At 49.2% G+C, this 18,729-nt stretch overlaps 1 protein-coding gene and 1 long non-coding RNA gene across 6 annotated transcripts in view; both read left to right on the top strand.

Annotated features, from left to right (window-relative positions):
- Positions 1 to 2,353: 2,353 nt before the first annotated feature.
- On the top strand, positions 2,354 to 5,104 carry LOC112978314. The gene is made up of 3 exons (XR_003257852.1): positions 2,354 to 2,868; positions 3,079 to 3,238; positions 3,682 to 5,104. It is a non-coding gene; the product is annotated as an uncharacterized LOC112978314 (long non-coding RNA).
- Positions 5,105 to 10,910: 5,806 nt separating this feature from the next.
- The window catches only part of CBFA2T2 (CBFA2/RUNX1 translocation partner 2), a 45,088-nt gene continuing 37,269 nt past the window's right edge, over positions 10,911 to 18,729 (top strand). For 2 of the 5 annotated variants that reach the window (XM_026091683.1, XM_026091684.1), the window contains exons 1-2: positions 10,911 to 11,174; positions 17,014 to 17,132. In XM_026091683.1, the coding sequence (XP_025947468.1) occupies positions 17,069 to 17,132 (64 nt within the window). In that variant the 5' untranslated portion in view covers positions 10,911 to 11,174; positions 17,014 to 17,068. Of the gene's footprint in view, positions 11,175 to 17,013; positions 17,133 to 17,449; positions 17,512 to 17,607; positions 17,623 to 18,729 lie in introns of those variants that run through there. The other 3 variants (XM_026091685.1, XM_026091686.1, XM_026091687.1) reach the window with 3 other exon arrangements.

An 18,729-nucleotide genomic window follows, 5' to 3' on the forward strand; every position in this document is an offset into this window, starting at 1 on the left:
TCCCATCTCACTGTCCACATGGAAGTCCATGGGAAACCACTGCCGACCTTGGACAACCAAGTGAGATGCGCTGCCGGAACAAGTGGAGTTCCTGAAAGGGCTGCAGCACACGTGCTGCTGTAAGCCTCTGAAGCGGTCTGGAGTCCCGCTTGGCAGCCCGAAGCTGCCAGACCACCGCAGCAAGGTGTGCGACCAAAAGCAACCGTCTGCTGTCCAAGGCAAAATGCCCTTTCCCAGCCCCTCTCTGTACAACCACCAGGGCCTCCRGTACCAGCTGCAGCCTCCASCAGCAAGTCAARAACRGYGACRTAGCTGCCACTTGTTTCTTCCAGTCCATTTCACTTCGGGGTTTTTTTGGTGATCTGTCAGTCAAAAGCAAACCACATGTAAATGATTTTTGCTGAGCTTAAAAATCTCTCTGCAAAGCTCCCAGTTACTTGGGCTTGAAACAGCCAGATTATTAACCACTAAAGCAGCATTTCTAATCAAAATACTGATAGGGCCTTAAGTAGGCCAGGTCTGCCAGGAGCTGCTGTAACTCTAATCTACTTTTAAAGCACAAGGCATGGCTGTGAAAGGCCAGGTGTTTGCCTTTAACTGCAGCTGCTCCATCTGCAGAAACAGGTGGAGACATTCAGGATAGTCAGCAAAACACAGCTGGTAAAAGTTAAGAAAAGACATATAATGTGCTATTTCACCTGGGTGGGAAGGACCCCAAAGCAAAATTGCCTGCAATAAACACAGCTTCACCTTAGCAACGATATTGGCTCAGGGTAGGATTAATGAAATGAAATGAAGAGGAAGTAAATGTGTGCTAGAGCTATTTTTTTTTTCTCAGTAGCAGCATGGCCAAATCAAATCAACTATTTCAAGCACGCTGCCTTATAGCCATGTAGGCCCTCAACCCTAACCCGAGCTTGTAGAACTGAGGAGTATCTCATTTCACAAATCATCATGTGCTCCAGGTTTTTATCATTGTTTTTTTTTAAACTTGGAGCGTTCTTTCTTATTCCTTTTCTTGATACATTATTTTTAATTACGTGTGTTGTAGAAAATCAAGATTTTGACAGCTGTTGAATTCTCAAGTTTATTAACTTGAGTTTTGGATTGAAGCAAATTTTTGGCCTCTTCCTCTCTTCCTTGTATGAACGTTAATTAACTTGAACCTCCAGACTTTTGACTTCTAGCTTTTTGGCCCAGTTGTCTGAGCACGTAACGCTGGTGAGCGGCAGGATCTCCGACTTCTTTGCTGCACTGCTCTGATTGAACGCTCCTTGAAGCCATGTGAAAAACCTTCTCTTTGAGCTGTCTTCAGGGGTTTTCTGTGCGTTGCTTGGTTGGTGGGAACGGGCAGAGGCAGGTAGTGCTCGGAGCCCGGTGCCAGGGCGCTCCGCGTAACCAAGGCGCTTCCTGAGTGCTTGCTTTGGTGAAGTCTGTCCTTCCCCAGCCCTGTGTTTGCACTGCTGTAGCAAGCTTGCTAGGAGAAGACCTAAACCCCGGGGGGGGGGGGGTGTCACCCTTTCCCCTTTGGAGAAATACTAAAGGAGCTGGTGGCTCTGGCCCTCTTGCATTGTGAGACTGTAGTCTGGCTATAAAGTACTCAGCGCCGTGGTGGCGGTGGGTTTCCTCTCCCTGCTTGGGATGGAAAAATAAGTTCTGAGAACTTTGCACAGCTTCCTCCTCTCTCTCTTTAACCCCATGGGGAATTTTGTTGCTAGCGCTGCGGGGTTGCTGTGAAAAGCGCTCAGGTGCCAAGAGAGGGAGTAGGGAGATGCACGCTTCTGAATTAGGTGGGTTGGCCTTAATCTGTGCTGGGGGCAGCCACGGCCGAAAGTTTTGGGTAGAGATACACTAGTGTTAGAGGGGAGCTGGCACTTCCCGCGCTCCTGGGCCTTCTCTTCGGCTGTGTTGGCCTTCAGCTTTTGCATGGGAAACCTTGAGAGCTTTTAAGGGTGGGTGGGCTGTGTGTTTTGTCAGCCTGTTTGTCTTCAGCTGTTTCTCTTGGTTGAAGCTAGCTTTATTTTTTTGAGGCTTGATTTTTTTTTTTCCTCTACCTGTTGTGTTTTCTCAAATGCGAGTGTCTGTTTCATAAAGCTGGTGAAGAATCTTCCACTTGAAGCATTTTTCTGTTGGAAAATGTCCATTTGTCAAGGCAAAAACTTTCCCTGGGACTGATACGTGCCCGGGAAATCAGAAGCCACCCTGGGCGCTCTTTAATTGTATTTACTAAACTGCACAACATGGTCTAAATAAATACTTACTGATTTGAACATGGTTCCTTGGTGCCCTGGTGAAGCTCTGGCTGCTTGACCTTTGGCTGTGCTGATGTGTCCTTGTTTTGTGTAATCCTTTTGACAGTGTTGGATTTTTTTAATTTGCTTTTTAATATCTGTCTGGGATGGGGAGGTTTGAAGCTGAGGTTTCACAGGAGGAAGAGCGGGCTGCCGGCAGTGCTCGTGCACTGCACCGCACAGTGTTTATGCGAGTCCAGCTGCGGCTTCAGTCGCCCCAACCTCTCCAGCAGCTGGCGGCGACCAGGAGGAGGAGGAGGAGGAGGCGGCAGCCTTTCTCCTTCCCGCGTCCTGTTGCCCCTGCTTGTGATGGTGCACAGGGTTATGGGGGGTCGGAGCAGAGGAGCGACCTGCGAGCGGGGCTGAGGGTTCGTCCTCAGAGGAGAGGCCGGGACCGCGCGGACGCGGCAGGGCGGCTCGGGCGGCTGCCAACCCTCCAGGGACCGGGGTCAGCGACGGAAACTGCAACCGGTTTTGAGAGGAGGAGAGAAAGAGCTCGGCTTTGCCTTTGGTTGGGATCTCGGCATTCAAATCCTTTGAGATGAACATCGTGGGGTGTCGCTTCGGCAAAGTTTGTGTTAGTGCCTGAAGACAGGTTTTCATACTCCTAAAATTCTTCCATTCCTTTTAAGTGTGCATATTTTTCCAAGCATACTATCTTGCTGCGTGCCTTCCCCTAAATTACTGAATTATTCCTTTCCTTCTGGCCTTCACTTTTTTTCTTTTTTTTAATAGCATTATCTTTTTGTCTGGGTGTTTTAAATGGCTAAAACTGGTTTCTGTTTAGCATACCAAGCTGAGAACTCCCCCGTGAGAAGCGGTTCTCACCAAACGATTGCATCGTACAGGAATGCTGGCCTTTTTTCCTGGAAACTTGTAAACATGAACTTCCTGTTGACACGAACTGTAAATCTGCAAATAGGCTTTGCTTCTGATGAAAGATCAAGGTAATAAAATTTTGGGTTGTTGCTGGCTGTGTCTTGGCCTCCTCGATCTACATACAAGCTCCCCAAAGGTGGTGGAAGGGCTGAGGAAGGTGAAGGGGATCTCCTGATGGTGCTGCACCTCTGGAAATCAATCTTTCTTTTTTTTTTTCCCTCTTTCTTCCCCCCCCTTTTTCTGTAGACACCAAATATGGATGCAATTGTGCTCTGAGCCAGTTGGAGAATCTCAAAACCCTAATGACTCCAAAATGATGGTTCATCGCTCGTTTTCTTCTTTCGTTTTTTCCCCTGCCTCTCCCACCACAAAACTAATCTTCAGTTTGAGGGAGTTAACTCTATGCTGTATCCAAACTAGACAGTTTTGGGTAACAAACTGCCCAAACTCGGACATGTGTTAGAAGACTTTTGCCCCGACGCATCACTTAATCGTGTGCTTTTATTTATAGCCTTAACATGAGATCTGGTGGGAAGCGTAAACCACGTGAGCTGTCGAGAGCCTGCAGTCTTCACCCTCTCCGCGGAGGAGCAGAGGAGCGGTGGCAGCCGGGAAGCCGTGGCGGCGGGGCCCGGACGGGGCCGGGCGCGGGGCTCTGGTGTCGCGGGGTCTGCGCTCGCCCCGGCGCGGCTCGACGTCGCAGCGAGCAAGCCGTGTGCTTCGCCTGCCTTCTGCCAGCGCCAAGGCAAACGCGCCAGCAGCTTGTTGGGGGAAGAGGCGGCAGCGTACAGAGAGTATCCGAGCGTTTCCCCGCTGCGTGCTTTTGGGAGGTTGCCGCGGGCTTGCTTTCTGGGCCGCCGCCGGTAGCGGAGGCAGTGACGGGGCTCGGGCACGGGGCAATCGGCCGCAGCGGGCGCGAACGCGCGGGGTCTGGGACTGCCCGAGGGACTGCTGGAGCTGTCGGGGTTAGCAGCAAGGCGAGGGATGCTGAGGGTGGAAGGGGTAGGGGCAAGCGAGGCCCTGGGAGACGGCGGAAGGAGGGAGTGGAGAAGAGAAGCGGAGATAAGGTGAAAAAGGAGACTTAAGAGCATGGCAGTGGAAAAGGGCAAAGGCTGCAGAGAGGAAGGCGTGCTCGCAGGACCCCAAAAGGCAGAACGGAAGGGATGGAAATTAGGAGCAAGGGGCAGGATGAAAGGAAAGGAGGAAGAATAAATGAGCAGGATGGAGGCTGAGCTCTCTTAATAAGCTTCACGTTAATTAATACTTTCTCATGTGGCAGCACCGGGGTGTGGATGAAATCCAGCCCTTCTCTGTTTGACCTCCGCTCTCTCCTCTCTCTCCACCATTCTGGTTTTTCCCTTGGCTTCCTGCCCTAAGTGAAACCACAACCTTTCCGACTTCTCTGGGCAGAATGAAAGGCACATGGCAGTGGTGTAAGAGGAGCCTCTCGCCGTCTTCTGTGCTTGGGTGGGCGTGCTGGTTCTTTCGTAAACTAATAGCTCCCAGCAGTGCTACTAAATCAGACTTCGTGGAGCCAAGAGCCGAGAGCCTGGAATGCCGTTCCAGGCACAAAGGGCTTGGGGGGGGTTGTGCTTTTTTTTCCTTTTCTTTTTTCATTTTCCCCCCCAAACCCACCATTTGTTATGAGGCTAATGGTGCAAAGGGCCAGCTGACAGCAGAAGAGGGAGCTGGCAAGGATGGGCTTTGCAAAGAAAAATGTTTGCGTTCATGTTAATAAAATAAATAAAAAAGGGAAGTCACCATTTAAAAAGCATGTTTTTGCTGTTTGGCGAGGTGGGAAGAGAGAGCGCTTTCTTCAGCGCTAAACCTGCAAAACCAACCAAACTTTGGCAACAGCTGGGATTCTTTTGGAAAGCCCTACTTAAAATCCTTAACTGGTGCCCGCGCCTCCCCTTTTTAGCATCTTAAAGGGAGGCTGTGGTTTGGGTTGGAAATTTGGATTCTGTAATCGGGGTTAGCAGGCGGGTGACAACTGGTCGCTGAGGAAATAAAACGTCTTTGGTGCCTCTCCGATACCAGGGCATTCACAGGCAAGGAAATGTGGAAGTCCCACCTCATCTGCAGGGCTGGGCGACTAGCGGAGTCATATGAGTGTGCGCGCAGTAAAAAATAGCAGCGTATTTGTGAGGAAAGCCTGCGAAGCGTTCACAGATGCAGCTGTCCCCGGAGACTCCAGGGAAGAGAAACTCGTGATGAAGGGGAAGAAATGCTGCTGTTAAAGTAGCCCACGATAAAGAAATAAAAGCAGCAATTGGGGGCGGGGGGGGTGTCCCTGCCTGAAGGAGCGAAGTTACTGGTGGAGGGAGGTAGCTGGTGCTTAATGACCCACGCCGTGGGGAAGGGGCTTGGTGGCCGTCGCGCTCATTTTATTGCACGTTTTTGGTTGTGAATACTGCCCTGTCGCGGGCGAGAGCAAAAGCAATGAGTTGTTGTGCTGGCATGGTTTGCTTTGATGGGCTTTAATGTGTGCTGCTGCCTCTTTTTTTTTTTTTTTTCTTCCATAGGGTGGATTTTCTGAAGTGGCAGGGTGGTGACCGAGTTATCTGCGCCAGAGAGAGTTTGACCAGCTTGCCTTCAAAATCATATAAATGCTCCTGGTCTTCCCAATGGGGATGCAAGGCAATTAAAGATGAGGGTTACAGAAATGACTGTTGGAGGGGCATAGATGTATGTATTTTAACAAATCTCCGTAGTCGAATGCAGTCCCTATTGGTCCTGGTACCTCTTGACCTTGCTGTTTGGAAAATATTGTCAAGCTTCAGAGCTGTTGAACTAGACTTAATCCTCTGCAGGCTGGATTTTACTCCCTTCAAATAGGATTACTTATTTTTTCCATATTTCTGTGTTTGGTTTAAATACCCGTAACTGCTACGGAGACTTGGATCTCTAATCAGAGCAAGGGTGTTACATTTAGGAATGGGTCCCTTTTTTGGGAAGGGCATCAGCTCTTAGGTGTTTTCCTTTTTTTTTTTTTTTTTTTTTTTTTTTTTTTTTTGTTTACATAGCAGTAGTGAGGTGGCCTTTCCTTACGTCTCCCCCCATCCCTTATGTCCTTGGCCATAAGTAAAGTTTCAGTAACTTCTTCAGGTTGTGCTTAGTTCACTGACCCTTTGCTCCCACCCTTTTTTCCTCAATGCCTGATCACGCTTGTTTTGGGTGTAAACTGCCATTTCAGTAAAGTTCAACTCCTAAAACATTCCCCCTGCCCCAGGCTATGTTGAAATGGGTATAAATGCTAAACACTACTCGTGTTCACCACTGAAGGAGGCAATACAATTAGATTTACTTGGCAAATTAAGCTTGTTAACATAATCTGCCATGTGCTAATTTAAATAATGGATGTATTGAAAAGAGGATGTTTGTTAAACGTGATAAACTTGCTAGGAATGGAGAGGTGTAAGCTCCGCTGAGCGCTCCGGAAGCGGGGAGGGATGCATGCCGGGGTCTGCCCAACTCAAAGGGGAGTTAGCAACTTTCCCTGGGCCCCGGAAGGCAGTGAGCTGCTCCTGTGGCTCCGTGAACATCCCTTCAAAGGGAGCAGTCCCTTCTTGGCTCCGGTGACTCTTAAGTAAGGCATAAAGAAGGCAATAAAATGCTTGACTTTGCTGCCAAACCTGAGCCTAGAAGAGGAGGAGGATTCCAATTGGTTTCCATCAGATTCCATTTAGCATGAATTTACAGTTTCCATTTAGCCTGATAAATGACTTTGGCTGCCTTGGTGCATTTGGGTTTGTTTTCTGAGCGATGGAAAGTGGTCAGCTTAAAATGGCAAAGGCTCTCCAGGGTTGCCATGAGTAAATGCGAAGCTTCTTTCCAAGGTAAGAGCGCAGCAGATGGAAAACAAAGCCACGGTGCATCATGAAATGGGGAGAGAATTCAATAGAAATCACAGCAAGTCCAGGTCTTCTGTGCTTGCTGTGGAAAGGGGCTGTGATAGGCATAAAAATTCCTCTGGAAACTGGAAAAATTCTTCAGATTTCCTTGCTTTCCTCAGAAACCACACTTAGCAGCAGGTATCAATAGCTTTTAGTGTTCAAACTTTGTTTTCATAGTTCTTTCCATGGAACGTTCCCATGAGAAGAAAGTCACAGCAGATTAATGCAGAGAGTCGGGGAAAGCAATTTTCCTAGCTGCTGCCTGCAGTATTAGTTCTTTCCATTGTGGTGTCCGTACGTAGCGTTAAGGTCTGGATTACAAAATCTATTTTTAATGGATACTTGTGGAGCAGGCCAGCCTATTAGTAAAGTAGAGATGCTACTTCCCGTCAGCTGGTTACATGGCTTGGTGTCTTTATTTGTGTGTTGCTTCTGTGTCCCCCCAGCTTTGCTCGCAAAGCAGCAGTTCCCGAGTTTGCTGAGCGGGGAGACGGTGTTCAGGACGCTTCCCCAGGGATCGTGTGCAGCAGTCGGAGCCATCCGAGCCGCGTTGCGGTGGGTGCGCGGTCGCCCGAGCCCACATCTGTGGGCACAAGACCGGCCCCAGCTGCTGACCCACAGCTCCGCAGACCTGGCTCAGGAACAAGCTTAGGGCCAGGTTGTGAAGCCTGGCATATTCCAGGGATGTCTTTTCTGAGGATGGTGGGATTTTGGTTAGGGAAAAGATTTATGTGGTCTTGGGGTGACAAATGATGGTTACACCACAGATACTGCCACTTCCATAGGTATTTTTATATTTGGGGACAGCTTTAGTTTATGTAAAGCAAATTGTTTACAAGTCATTGCGGCCCTTATGTTAAAATATGGTTTCAAAAAAGAAGGTGGGGGGAATGTATGTGCGGGGAGTGTTAGTTGCCTATTTTGAGCAAACCCCCCAACCCCCAGGGCTGTCACGCATACCTTGTAAGAGGGGCTTTCTCTGATGACTTTGAACCTGAGACCTGGTAGTTCCCACGCTGCATCTCTTGAGCTTTTTCTGGTCAGCGTGCAGCAGCATCCTTCCCTCTTGTGCTTAGACCTGGATGCAGCTTTTGGATTTGCTGGCTGGCTTCAGACTGGTTTGATGATGTTGGGACGCGGGGTGGAGGGGATTAGTGGTCTCTGATGTTAAATGCTTACCAGTGCCCTAAGTGTAGGGTCGCTTCCATCTGCCTGGTAGTACTTCCACTGGGGCAAAGCTGCAACATGAGCTCGCTCATTATAAGACATCAGAGAATCCACATGAGCGTGACCCTGGCCAGGGGAGGGCTTCTGTTGGGGACCTCACAGCATGAGGCACCAGGGAATCAAGCCATGAGACACAAGTCCGTAGGAAGATAACTTTATTAATTCTAGTACTTGTGGGGCTGCCCGTTTTTTGTTTCACTTCATTGTCTGTATAATTTAGAGATAATTTTTCCATCTCTGCTTGTGAAATATTGAGAGCTTTAGTATTTTGTGCAACCTTCATCAAAAGTGTCAAAAGTTCCAGCAAACTAAATTTTCTGAAGTGTAATGCTGCATTTACATGTCTCGCAAACACACCCAGGTGCTGCAAAGAGGACTTTAGCGTGGCAAAAAACAGGTCTGAGGAGGTCCCACCAGAGCTTCCAGGAGCACATACGTGTTCCCAATGCATTTTGCTTCCACATCATCGCTTCAGAGAATGTCTAAGACTTCGTTGCTGTGATATTTGGTCATTATTCACCTTTTTTACTGAAGCATTTGAAATTGCTGCTAGTTGGGGTTTGGCGGCAGGCGAATGGCCTTAAATCAAAGCCCCCTCTGCTGGCAGCTGGGCTGATGTGGGGCTGGGGGAGCCGAGCTTAATGGCTTAAATTCTCCTGCCTGAAGGTCTTCCCCCAGGTTATCACCGTGCGATGTGACTGTGGTGGGAGGCCTGTCCTCTGCAGGGGGGAAGAACCCATCCGGCGCCTTCCTGAACCTCCCTGTTTCGTCCCGTGTCTCATAAAGTGCAGTTGTGGGCCAAACCCCTGGGGCTGAGGAGGGAAGCGCGGGGTCTCAGCCGGAGCGCGGCCGCCGGGACGGTGACGGGCAGCAGCCTTGAGCCGTTAGGTTTCCCTGCTGCTCAGGTACCTCCGCAGCCCCTGCCCTCCCCAACTGCCTCCACCCCTTGCAGGGCGCTTTCTAATACCTCTTTTCAGAGTCTTCTTCTCTCCTGTAGCCTTTTCCCCTCCTGAAGGGCTTTGGAGGTGCCTTAAATTAACACAGGAGTGAGATGCGGCGAGTGCAGCGGTGACAGGTTGGGTGAGATGCTCGAGCAGCTGTACTTTCAGGAGGCTTACGGATATGTTAGCAATAACCTACTGAAATATCAGAAATGTCGTAACAAGACGCATCTTGCTGACTGTGAGCAACTGAATGTCCAGCCGCGTTTGTACTGAGGAACTTCGGAGAATTCAGATTGTGGGATTTCCGAGCTTTTGTAAAATCCGCGTCCCTCGGCCTTGGCAATGGCGAGCTGTTAGGTTGTGGCGAGATTGTTAGGTCTCTGGTTTCAAAAGAGTAGCTGGAGAGAGAGCTAGCATTGCCCGCAAAGGTTTTTAAAAAAGGATTGAATCAAGACCTTAACCTGCGCGGCTGGGAGAAATAGGGTTTGGTGTGGTGAATCCCTCCTGCGATGTTAAAACATGCTTGCTTCCCTGGCGTGTTCCCGTGCGAGGTCTGCAGGGCAGAACGCTTTATGCAGGCAAAATACAACCATCGCTCCTCCTCCTCCTCCTCCTCGGATGGTGCTCGTGGGAGTTCGGAGGAGGACAGTAGTGTCTGAGCACTAACCGGAGGGGCAGTTGCGGCTTCTGCAGTGCAGTATCGCACTCGGACAAGGACTCCCCTTTCCGTATGAGGGGTGCTCTGTAAATCAGCATTTTCTCAGCACGCAGCTTGCTGTGAATAGTGCTGCACCGACGGGATTAGTTGGGGGCCCCCAGGTAATATCCGTTGTTCACAGTGCACATTGGTACGTGGCAATTTGAGGTTAGGAGTAGGTTTGTAGGTGGCAGAACTACCAAGTCTGTGTATTAAAAGGGGGAAAAAATGCTCAAATTCGTTATGTCCAGTGGCTTTTCTTTTGTGAGACTGCTCAGTTACTGCTATAAAATCCCTCATGTGCTTTACTCCATGTATAAAACATTTAGGATTTACATTTTCCTTTAACACTTCCTCTTCTATCTGAGTAATATGTTACACATTTAATTGCTCTTCCTTTGAATTTTGCAGTCCTCCTTTGGTACCCTTGCAACATCAGTATCTTGTTATCTTGTTGTTGCTCCTAATTGCGAACACATGCCCGCGTTGCAGTGCTGCAGACGCGGGGACTGGGCTTTGACGGGGAGTTTACGTGAAAGATTTACGTGCGTTGGGAAACCTCCCGAAAATTAATTTGCTCGTTTACCCAGCAGCTTATCCCAATCCGGCTCTCAGGACTGAGCGCTAGGACGGAGGCTCCGCTCGGCTGCCCAGCCGGGCGATCTGCGGCGGGCGCTCTGCGCGGGCAGGGGCTGGGCGAGCGCGCAGGCAGCGTTTTGGGCAGGGGTCCGCCCGGCCAGAGCAGCCGGCGGCGGCGCGGTCGCGAAGCCCCCCGCTCTCCGACGGCCGCGCCGCGCTCTCGCCGGGGACTGTCGGCCATAAGCAAATTACGTGCGCTTAACAAGTTAACGTCGGCCGGGCTGCGAGTCGCTGGTAGGTGTGCGCCGGGTGACATCAGCTGGCGCGGCGCCCGGAGCGGCGGCGGCGGCGCGGGAGGGAGGCCGAGGGTGTGTGCCTCGAGCGGGGTATTCTGGCGAGGTAACGAGCGGGTCTGTTTGGCAGGACCTTCCCATCTGGGATCCATCTGTGTTTCCCTGGAATCGGACAGGCGGCTCCAGGCAGTGAGAAATCGCAGATGTGAGGGACCTGACACATGTCCAGCTAATGAAAGGAGAAGGAAGGCTGGTCGCAGGCTGCGCCCGAAGATTGGGAGCAGAGAGGGAAGAGCGTTTTTATTTATATTTCAGAGAAACGAGGTGTATTCAACAGCAGCTGGATTGTTGTAACCTTGCTGTTTAGGGTAAGCACTCTACGTATCTATTTTTAAATGAGGCTGTTTAAAAATGCTAATGTGCAGCTTATCTGGGGTGGGGGGGGGAGGCGGTTTTGTTTTGGGGCTTGTTAAGGCGGCTGGCTGCAAAGAGGCTTTCTCGAGCGGCGTGTTTTCCCCGGCGCGCCGGCGAGCGCTTCAGCCTCGAGCCCAGGTAGCAGGAGCGGGCGGGTGCGCGGACGCGAACGCTGGCACACGCAGCGCTTTGCACGCTCGCCCTCCTCGCTGCGACTGCAGTGCCTCGGCTGTGTGCAAACTTCAATAGCCGAGCCGACTTGATGCGCGGATTATGCAGCTGAAAAAACACTAAACTCTCTCCGAGGAGAGCTGCATTAGAGCTCTCGCTCCTCTTTATGTTGCTATGGAATGATTTGGTGTTCTCTCTTTTTTTATTTCGTTTATTTATTTATTTATTTTCCCTGAGCAGAAGGCTGGGATTCAGTATTTTCAAGGGAAATGGAAAACCAGGAAGGTTTTTGTGTCTTTTAGTGAAATGTGTGTTTTGTTTTGTTTTTTTCCACTGTGACCAACCTTAAGCTCATTTGTGCATGCTAATTTTGAAGCCATGGGTAAATCTGCAGACACTGATCTCTTCCATCAGCTCCCAAATTTCCTTAATTTTCTGTGCCCGGTTGTGTTTTCAGTGTTTCTCTGCATTGTGTCAGAGAATGCTCCCTTTTTCTTTGCACTCCTCGAGCAGCAACTGATGCTACCAGCATTTAAATCTCAGATCAGTTCTGTGCTACAGGCTCGTACCTCCCTGCTGTAAGGTTTTCACTACAGGGCTGTGGGCTGCTGCATCTCAGATTCTGTGTTATTCTGTTGTAATTTCCTGGTCCCGCATATGTATTTTTAAACCTGCTTCCCCCCCACCATTGTTTTGGGTGGGTTTTTTTTTTTTTGAAAGGTTCTGCAGTTGAAAATGCTTCTCCAATCCTTCAGCATAGCCTGTTCTAAACATCACATTTGCTGAGCTGCTACCACTGGGACTGAATGGGTGTGTACTCCACAAAAAATTACCGGCCCTCCCCCCCCCTTCCCCTGCAGCACTAAACTCCTGTGCGACTGTGCTTGCAATCCATTTTGTGTATCGGTGCAATACCGCCTAGCAGCAGCATATACACCAAAATCAGCATGCAAAGTTTGGAGACCTAATATCTGCATGACGGTAGCTTGCTATAGACCCAAAGAAAGAGATATTTGTTAGGTTGTCTGGTAAATCTCCTTGCCAGGGCAGGAGGATTTTCTTTTGTACACTTTGCTGTTGCTTTGTCCAGGCTAGTTTTAAGTGTGCCAAATGACAGGGCTTCCCAGGGGAGAGCGTCAGGCAGCCTGGTGAAGCTCCCTGGCAGGAAGCTCTTTCTGCTGCAGGGACTACATATCCCAGGCTTTGTCCTGTTCTTGCACTGTATTTATCATCTCTAAGGTTTTCCTTCTCTTGGAGTTTGCAAGCCTTTGGCTGTAGGGCACGTGTGTGTGTGTGTGTGTGTGTGATGGTTTTTTATATATATGACTGTGACTGCTTCCACAGTCATACCCAGAACTTCTTATGTGCCCCCAGATATCCTCTCAAGAAGAAGTAGGTAGGAGAGCATACTGGATAATGCCGTGTGAATTCAACATCTCAGAGTGCACCAGCACAAAGGAAGAACGAAGGAAAAAAAAAAAAAATCCCCAGCAAAGCTGTATGCGGTGTGACAGTATTTGAAAGCGAAGACCTGCGTTCCATCTGAAGCCACGGGCATGCAAGCAGCTCCTGCTACTGTTATCTTGAGGACTTACAGTGTTTGTGAACTTAGCGTAGTGCATTGAGGAATCTGATCTTGTGGTCTCTGTGGAAGCAAGGCTCTGATTAAGGAAATGGAAGTTTTGCCTGCATCAGGACTGCATGATTTGGCTGTTTAAAAAAATAATGTGCCAACTTCATGTTCAAGTTCTGCAGAAAACTTTTCCTTCTCAGATTCTATAGGGGAAAAATAAAGGAAGGTATGTGGGATGTTTGGAGAACAAAATGCTTAGGTGAGAAAGAGGTAGCTGTATTTTCGGGGAGGGGGGGGAGGTTGGCTTGGAACTCTGTGGCCAGTCATAATAATAATAGTGCATCTAGACTAAGACATTTTTTTCAGAATTGACCACTGGAGGACTTGACTTTCACTGTAGTAATATTGAGAATGTGTTTCTTCTGGTTTGGGGACTACTGAAAAATTCCTGTGGGTGTCTCTGCTCTGCTCATCCCTGAGGTATTCCTGCCCCAGTTAGAGAAGTGAAAAAATAATGCAAAACTAAGAGATCCTAGTGTAAGCAATAAGGTAAAAAGGGTGAAGCAAAGGTAGTTTGGGCAAATAATGACTACAGGAAAGTACAGTAAGCCATGGAAAGGATTTGAAGGATCTGAGGAGGGAGAGGAACTGCTAATGGCAAAGAGAATAGGTTGCCATTTTGAGGAGTATACAAAGTATACACAAGGAAGACCCCTAGGAAAGAGTAGAAACTCCATTTAATACTGAAAAGGACACCAGTTCTGTCAAGTTTGGTTCTGCTCTGCCTGCTGGGCATGTCGTGATGGCCCTTCGTCAGTCCCAAGATCTTGCTCCATTAGCAAGTTGCATGTGCTGATCTTTGCAAAGGTTTGTCTGGGCCCTCCGAAGTTGAAATCTAAGGGAACCTCTCTTCAGTGAACCTTGGGTCAGTGTCTTTTTTTTTGAGTTTTGCTCCTTTTAGTCTTGCAGAACCAGTATCTCCAAGAGCGATGGAGTTCACTTCTTAACGCTGCCTCCGTAGGAGGACTGAGTGCCAGTCCCAGATTATTTTACTGTTGCTTCTCGGCACACCAAGCTTTGCCACGTGTTGCTCACAGTGGATTTTGGCTTGCAGAGCTCATGGCTGGGGACAGTGCGCGAGAGGGAAAGAACATGGTTTGACTGCATAATCCAGGCTGAGTTTTCAAGGCAACCGGTTCTTCTGTCCCCCAAATGACCTGTAGACAGGGTAACTGCAGCATTTTGTGTTAGGCTGTACTCTCTTTTACAAGTACACGCTGAAACTGGGTGAGCCAAGTGGCCTCTTGGGTTTTTTTTTTCCAGCTGTGATATTTAGGGTTTGGTCAAAACCCGGCTTTGTTTGTTATGCATGTGCAATCTTTATAATGTAGCTGGTTAGTGGAATAAAATCATTTGAGGATGTGTGCACATGTAACAGGTTTAAGGCTGTGCTGGCTAGTGTCTTGACTCTGAGCTGTAGATAGTCATAACCTGTTGCCTGTTGGGTATTTTCCCACAGTAAGAGAGTTGATTTATCTGTACTTGTTCTGGGTTGAATGTAAGCTTGCCTTAAACCTAGCATCTAGTTAATATTTACATCTTGCATTGTTTTTCAGAAGCCGGGTATGAAATGTGTTTCAGCAGAAACTCCACAGTGGTCCCTGGGGGCAGCATCATCATAGTTTTCAGAGATCCCATTTAAACTTTTTTACTGTGGAGACTGTCTTAATTTGTGCAATACTCAGGGAATGGCTCCTGGTGGGAATCGGAAAAAACATTGTTTAGAGTAAGAGCAGAAGCTGGGAAGTACTGGAGAGGGATGATGAACTTGTAGTTCAAGTACAGAGCTGAGACTTGGGTTCTTCTCCTGGGTCTGCAAGCAGTTTTCTGCAAGACCTTGGCCTTAGCACTGCTGTGTACGTCAGTTGCTCACCTATGAAAGGACAATAGTGATTTTGGAGGTTTCGAAGCATTCTGAAGTGTAATTATTGCTTTTATTGGGTTTGTACAGTGGTGGCTTTACAAACGTAGCTCAAGCTTTTAGAATAACGCGTATTGAATGTCCTTGGTGCGTTCCCAGATGTGGGACTCCTTCCTGTCGTGTCGGAGGGCAGGGCTGAAGGTATGGCTGAAGGAGGACAGGTCGCAGCTGGCCAGGAGACCGCTCTGAAGAAGCGGGCTGTCGCGGATCCGCTGCCGCTCTCTTACTAGTTGGAAACTAATAAGACGAGAATCAGGTTTCCTGATGCCTCAGCCACAACCTGGCTGCGGGATGGTGCGTAGCCATCCCTTTCCAGGCGCCCGCCCCCCCCCCCAAAAAGCTGTCATTTAACTCCAAATGGGGGGGGGAGGAGGTGTGGGGCGGATGCTGCAGCTTTGAAAGCACTCGAACCTGTTGCTGCGCTGCAAGCTGCGAAGGTTTAAAGGCCCCGGGCTGGGCGGGGGGAGCGGGGCTGCGCGGGCACCAGCTGCGCCGGGCGCGCTTGGCGCGTGCCGCCCGGCTCCTCGCGCCAGGTGCAGCCATTGTTCCCGGCGGCCTCCATTCAGCCGGCCTCGTCTGTCCCTCCGCTCCTTCTCCCTCATTGTTCCTCGAGGAAATTAGCATTAAAAACCCATCCGACCCCCCCGCCCCATGCGCACACACACACGCACACCCCGTCCCTCAACTGCAGGTGACTGTTATTGGCCCCAGCTGCCACCCTTGTGCTTGATTACTTCCATATGGGGTTGCGGCAAGAAGTAGGATCCGCTTATTGATTTTATTTTATTGTCTTTTTTTCTTTTTTTCCCTCCCCACGAGCGCACGCACTTCAGTGCTCGCGGAGAACAATACCCTGAAATCTATTAGGCCCCCAATGGGCTCCACGTCGCCGTCAGTGTTACAACGGTGATGAACGTTTTACAAGCGAAGCTAATTACGCCCTCGCCCCGCGTCCTTCCTTTCTTCGGCCCCCTCGGTGCAAAATAACCGAAGGAGCATCCGTAGTAAATTAAATCTTTGCCGTGTCCTGGGAGGAGGTTTCTTGCCGGCAAGAAAAAGACTGCTGGGCTTTAGATGGTTTTTACTGGAAAAACAGGAAGAATGGGTTTCGTGCATGTTGTTATACCGCACCTATTAAACAGATGAGCAGATCACAGCCTGGGTCTGAATAGGAAGGAAATTAAAAAAAAAAAAAAATTAACAAGCTGGTGCTTAATTTTATAAGTTTAATCGTTTTTTGAGAGATGCTGAAAAGAAACTGCATGCAAATAGATGTCACACCGCTCTAGGAACAATGTAATTTTCTCCTAACTCATCTGGAGAGTAGCAGGTTGGTTGTCACCCAAACCCCCGGTATTTCTGAGGGGCTTCTTGCTAGCAGAGTGGCTGGAAGAGCCCCGCGTTTGGCTCCGACTGCAGACGAAATGTGCTTCGGTTAATAATAGACGAGAGGGAGGGGTTTGCTTCGCAGCGGTCGCTCCTGCTGCCCTACCTAGGGTTTGAAATGAGTCCGTTCTCACGGAGATGTAGAGCATCTCCAGCCAGGAATAAAGGTGGAGCTTCTCCAGGGACAAGGGGACTAGCCCACGCCGGCCTGACCTACTTTGTGCACCGCAGTGGAGCAGGCTCGAGCTGTTTGCCCTCCCGGGCAGCGCCAGCTCTGCAGGCTTCACGCGGTCGAGTTGGTGGCATCGAGGGTGCGTTCCTGGTGCAGGTGCCACCGCTGTGGTTCTGGCTGTAATGACATACGTGGCAAAGTCTCTCCAGAGTCTGGAGGGAGGTTCGAGTATACACCTCGAGAGAGAAACGTGGGGTCTACAGTATGGCCCGGTGCTTTGGGTTTCCCGGGGGATGTCCTCACGCGGCAGAGTTGTAGCGGGGACACGGGGGGGCCGTGTCCTCCAGACCACCACAGTGGAGGTGCTGCCTGCTGCTCCCGGGGCCGGAGCAGGCTGGCTGATGAGGAGAGCCCAACAAAGTCCCGTAAGCCTCAGCCGTTACGACTGGTGAGGCTGTTTCATAGATGAATGGGAGATTTCATGTATAAACCTTGTTTTTGCTTTCTTAGGGATGCCCAGCCGCTCCTTCCATGTGGGTACGCCTGGTTCCCTGCTGTGTAACTTATGCAGCCGCCGAGGAAAGCCGGGCAGCTTGTGCCGCGAGCAGGCAGGATGCCCCCGTATTATGGTAATGATGCAGTCTCCTGCCAGCCAGGGGACTGCATGTCCTGTGTTTCACTCCCACCTCTGCTGCTGGCTTGGGAAAGCTGTCGCTTCCTCGTACCTGGAAATGTTGGAGTTAATTGCTGGTCGATGGCCACAGTCTAAATAATTCGTTACCCTTTGAATTGGATAAGTTTTAGTAGAAAGAACAAGAAATCAAGGGGGAATTGCTATTAAAATATGCGTAGACATATAAATGTGGGTGTGCATGTACATATTCATGTATGTATAACTCCACGCCTCTTTCCTGAAAAGGTCTTAAGTGTTCTCTTATCTCCTCAGAGCAACCAATTAAAAATTGTGAACTGCCCAGACTGAAGCAAGAGAGAGGGAATTCAGTGCAGGTATTTTTTTTTAACCTTCCTTCTCCATTTCCCTCTGCCAGGTTATGATGGGTAGTAGTATCTACATCTGTAGAATATAACCCCTACCAGTGGAGGAACCATATCAGGATGGTAGGTATGCTCAAGTCACCAGGCCTGCTTTCTTCCTAAGTCAGAGAAGGGAATTTGGATTTTCCCCCAACTACTTAATGGAAGACATGTTTAAAACAGAGTGTGTATTTCTAGACTAACTGAACTGCCCGTCCAGCCCCTTTGGGCAAAGAGCCCCTCTGACCAGTCTGAAGGTAGATGCAACAGTGTGTCCTTACTCAGATACTGATATCTTTGGGAATGGATGGGCTTGGTTGGTTGGACATTTGTTCCGTGTTTATGCTGCTTACAGCTTCCTGGAGACTGCAAGAATACAATTTACTTACAGGCAGGGTATAGAATTATCCTCTCTTGACTTTATTGCGTCTCGGCATTGGTTCTTTGGCATTTATCAAGTTGACCTCCATCTTGAGGACCATCCTACCTTGACAGATGGACTCACCCAATGCAGTTCCTGAGAAGGATTTAAAAAAAAAAAAAAAAAAAGCCAGGTGACATCTGAGAAGGTGGGTTTAACCGAAGTGTTCAGATTGCTTCCTGCACATACCTCCTTCCTGATATAGACCTTTCCTGGCTTGGCTGCCCAGCATGGACCACACAGATCTCTTTCTGAGAAGCAGCAGGGCGGGCAGAATGGTGTATGTTGCGTGCATGTGGAAGTGGGCTTCCAAAAGATCAGCCCCTTAGAGATGCTCTGCAGCATAGAGTGGGTCACCAGCTAAATCACAGGTCAGAAAGGACATACGAAGCTAGTAAGACAATTTAATAGAGTGTCTTCAGCAATTTTCCTCATACTTGTATTAAACCCTTCAAAGTCAAATCTCAAACTTAGGGGGTTTCTTCTCCCTAATTAAATTAACAGGCCATATGGTGTTTACTGTGAATGCCTGCAATATGGAAGGAGCTACCTACTGGATCACTTTCTCTTTCAAAAGAAGCTGCTTTACCTGATGTTACTGCTCTGAAATGTTCTTTTCAGCAGCGGGTGAGATGGATCGTTTCAGCCACCTTGCTGCTGTTGATGTCACCTTCTGATCTTGATGTGTTGTGTCTTAACCTTTTCTGGTTCTGCAACCTTTCTGTCCTCTGCCAGCATTAGTAATGCCATTTTGTTGCGTAGTGGGAGTG

The sequence above is a fragment of the Apteryx rowi genome, unplaced genomic scaffold (assembly GCF_003343035.1).
Source record: "Apteryx rowi isolate R43461 unplaced genomic scaffold, aptRow1 scaffold_916, whole genome shotgun sequence".
Lineage (NCBI taxonomy): Eukaryota > Metazoa > Chordata > Aves > Apterygiformes > Apterygidae > Apteryx > Apteryx rowi.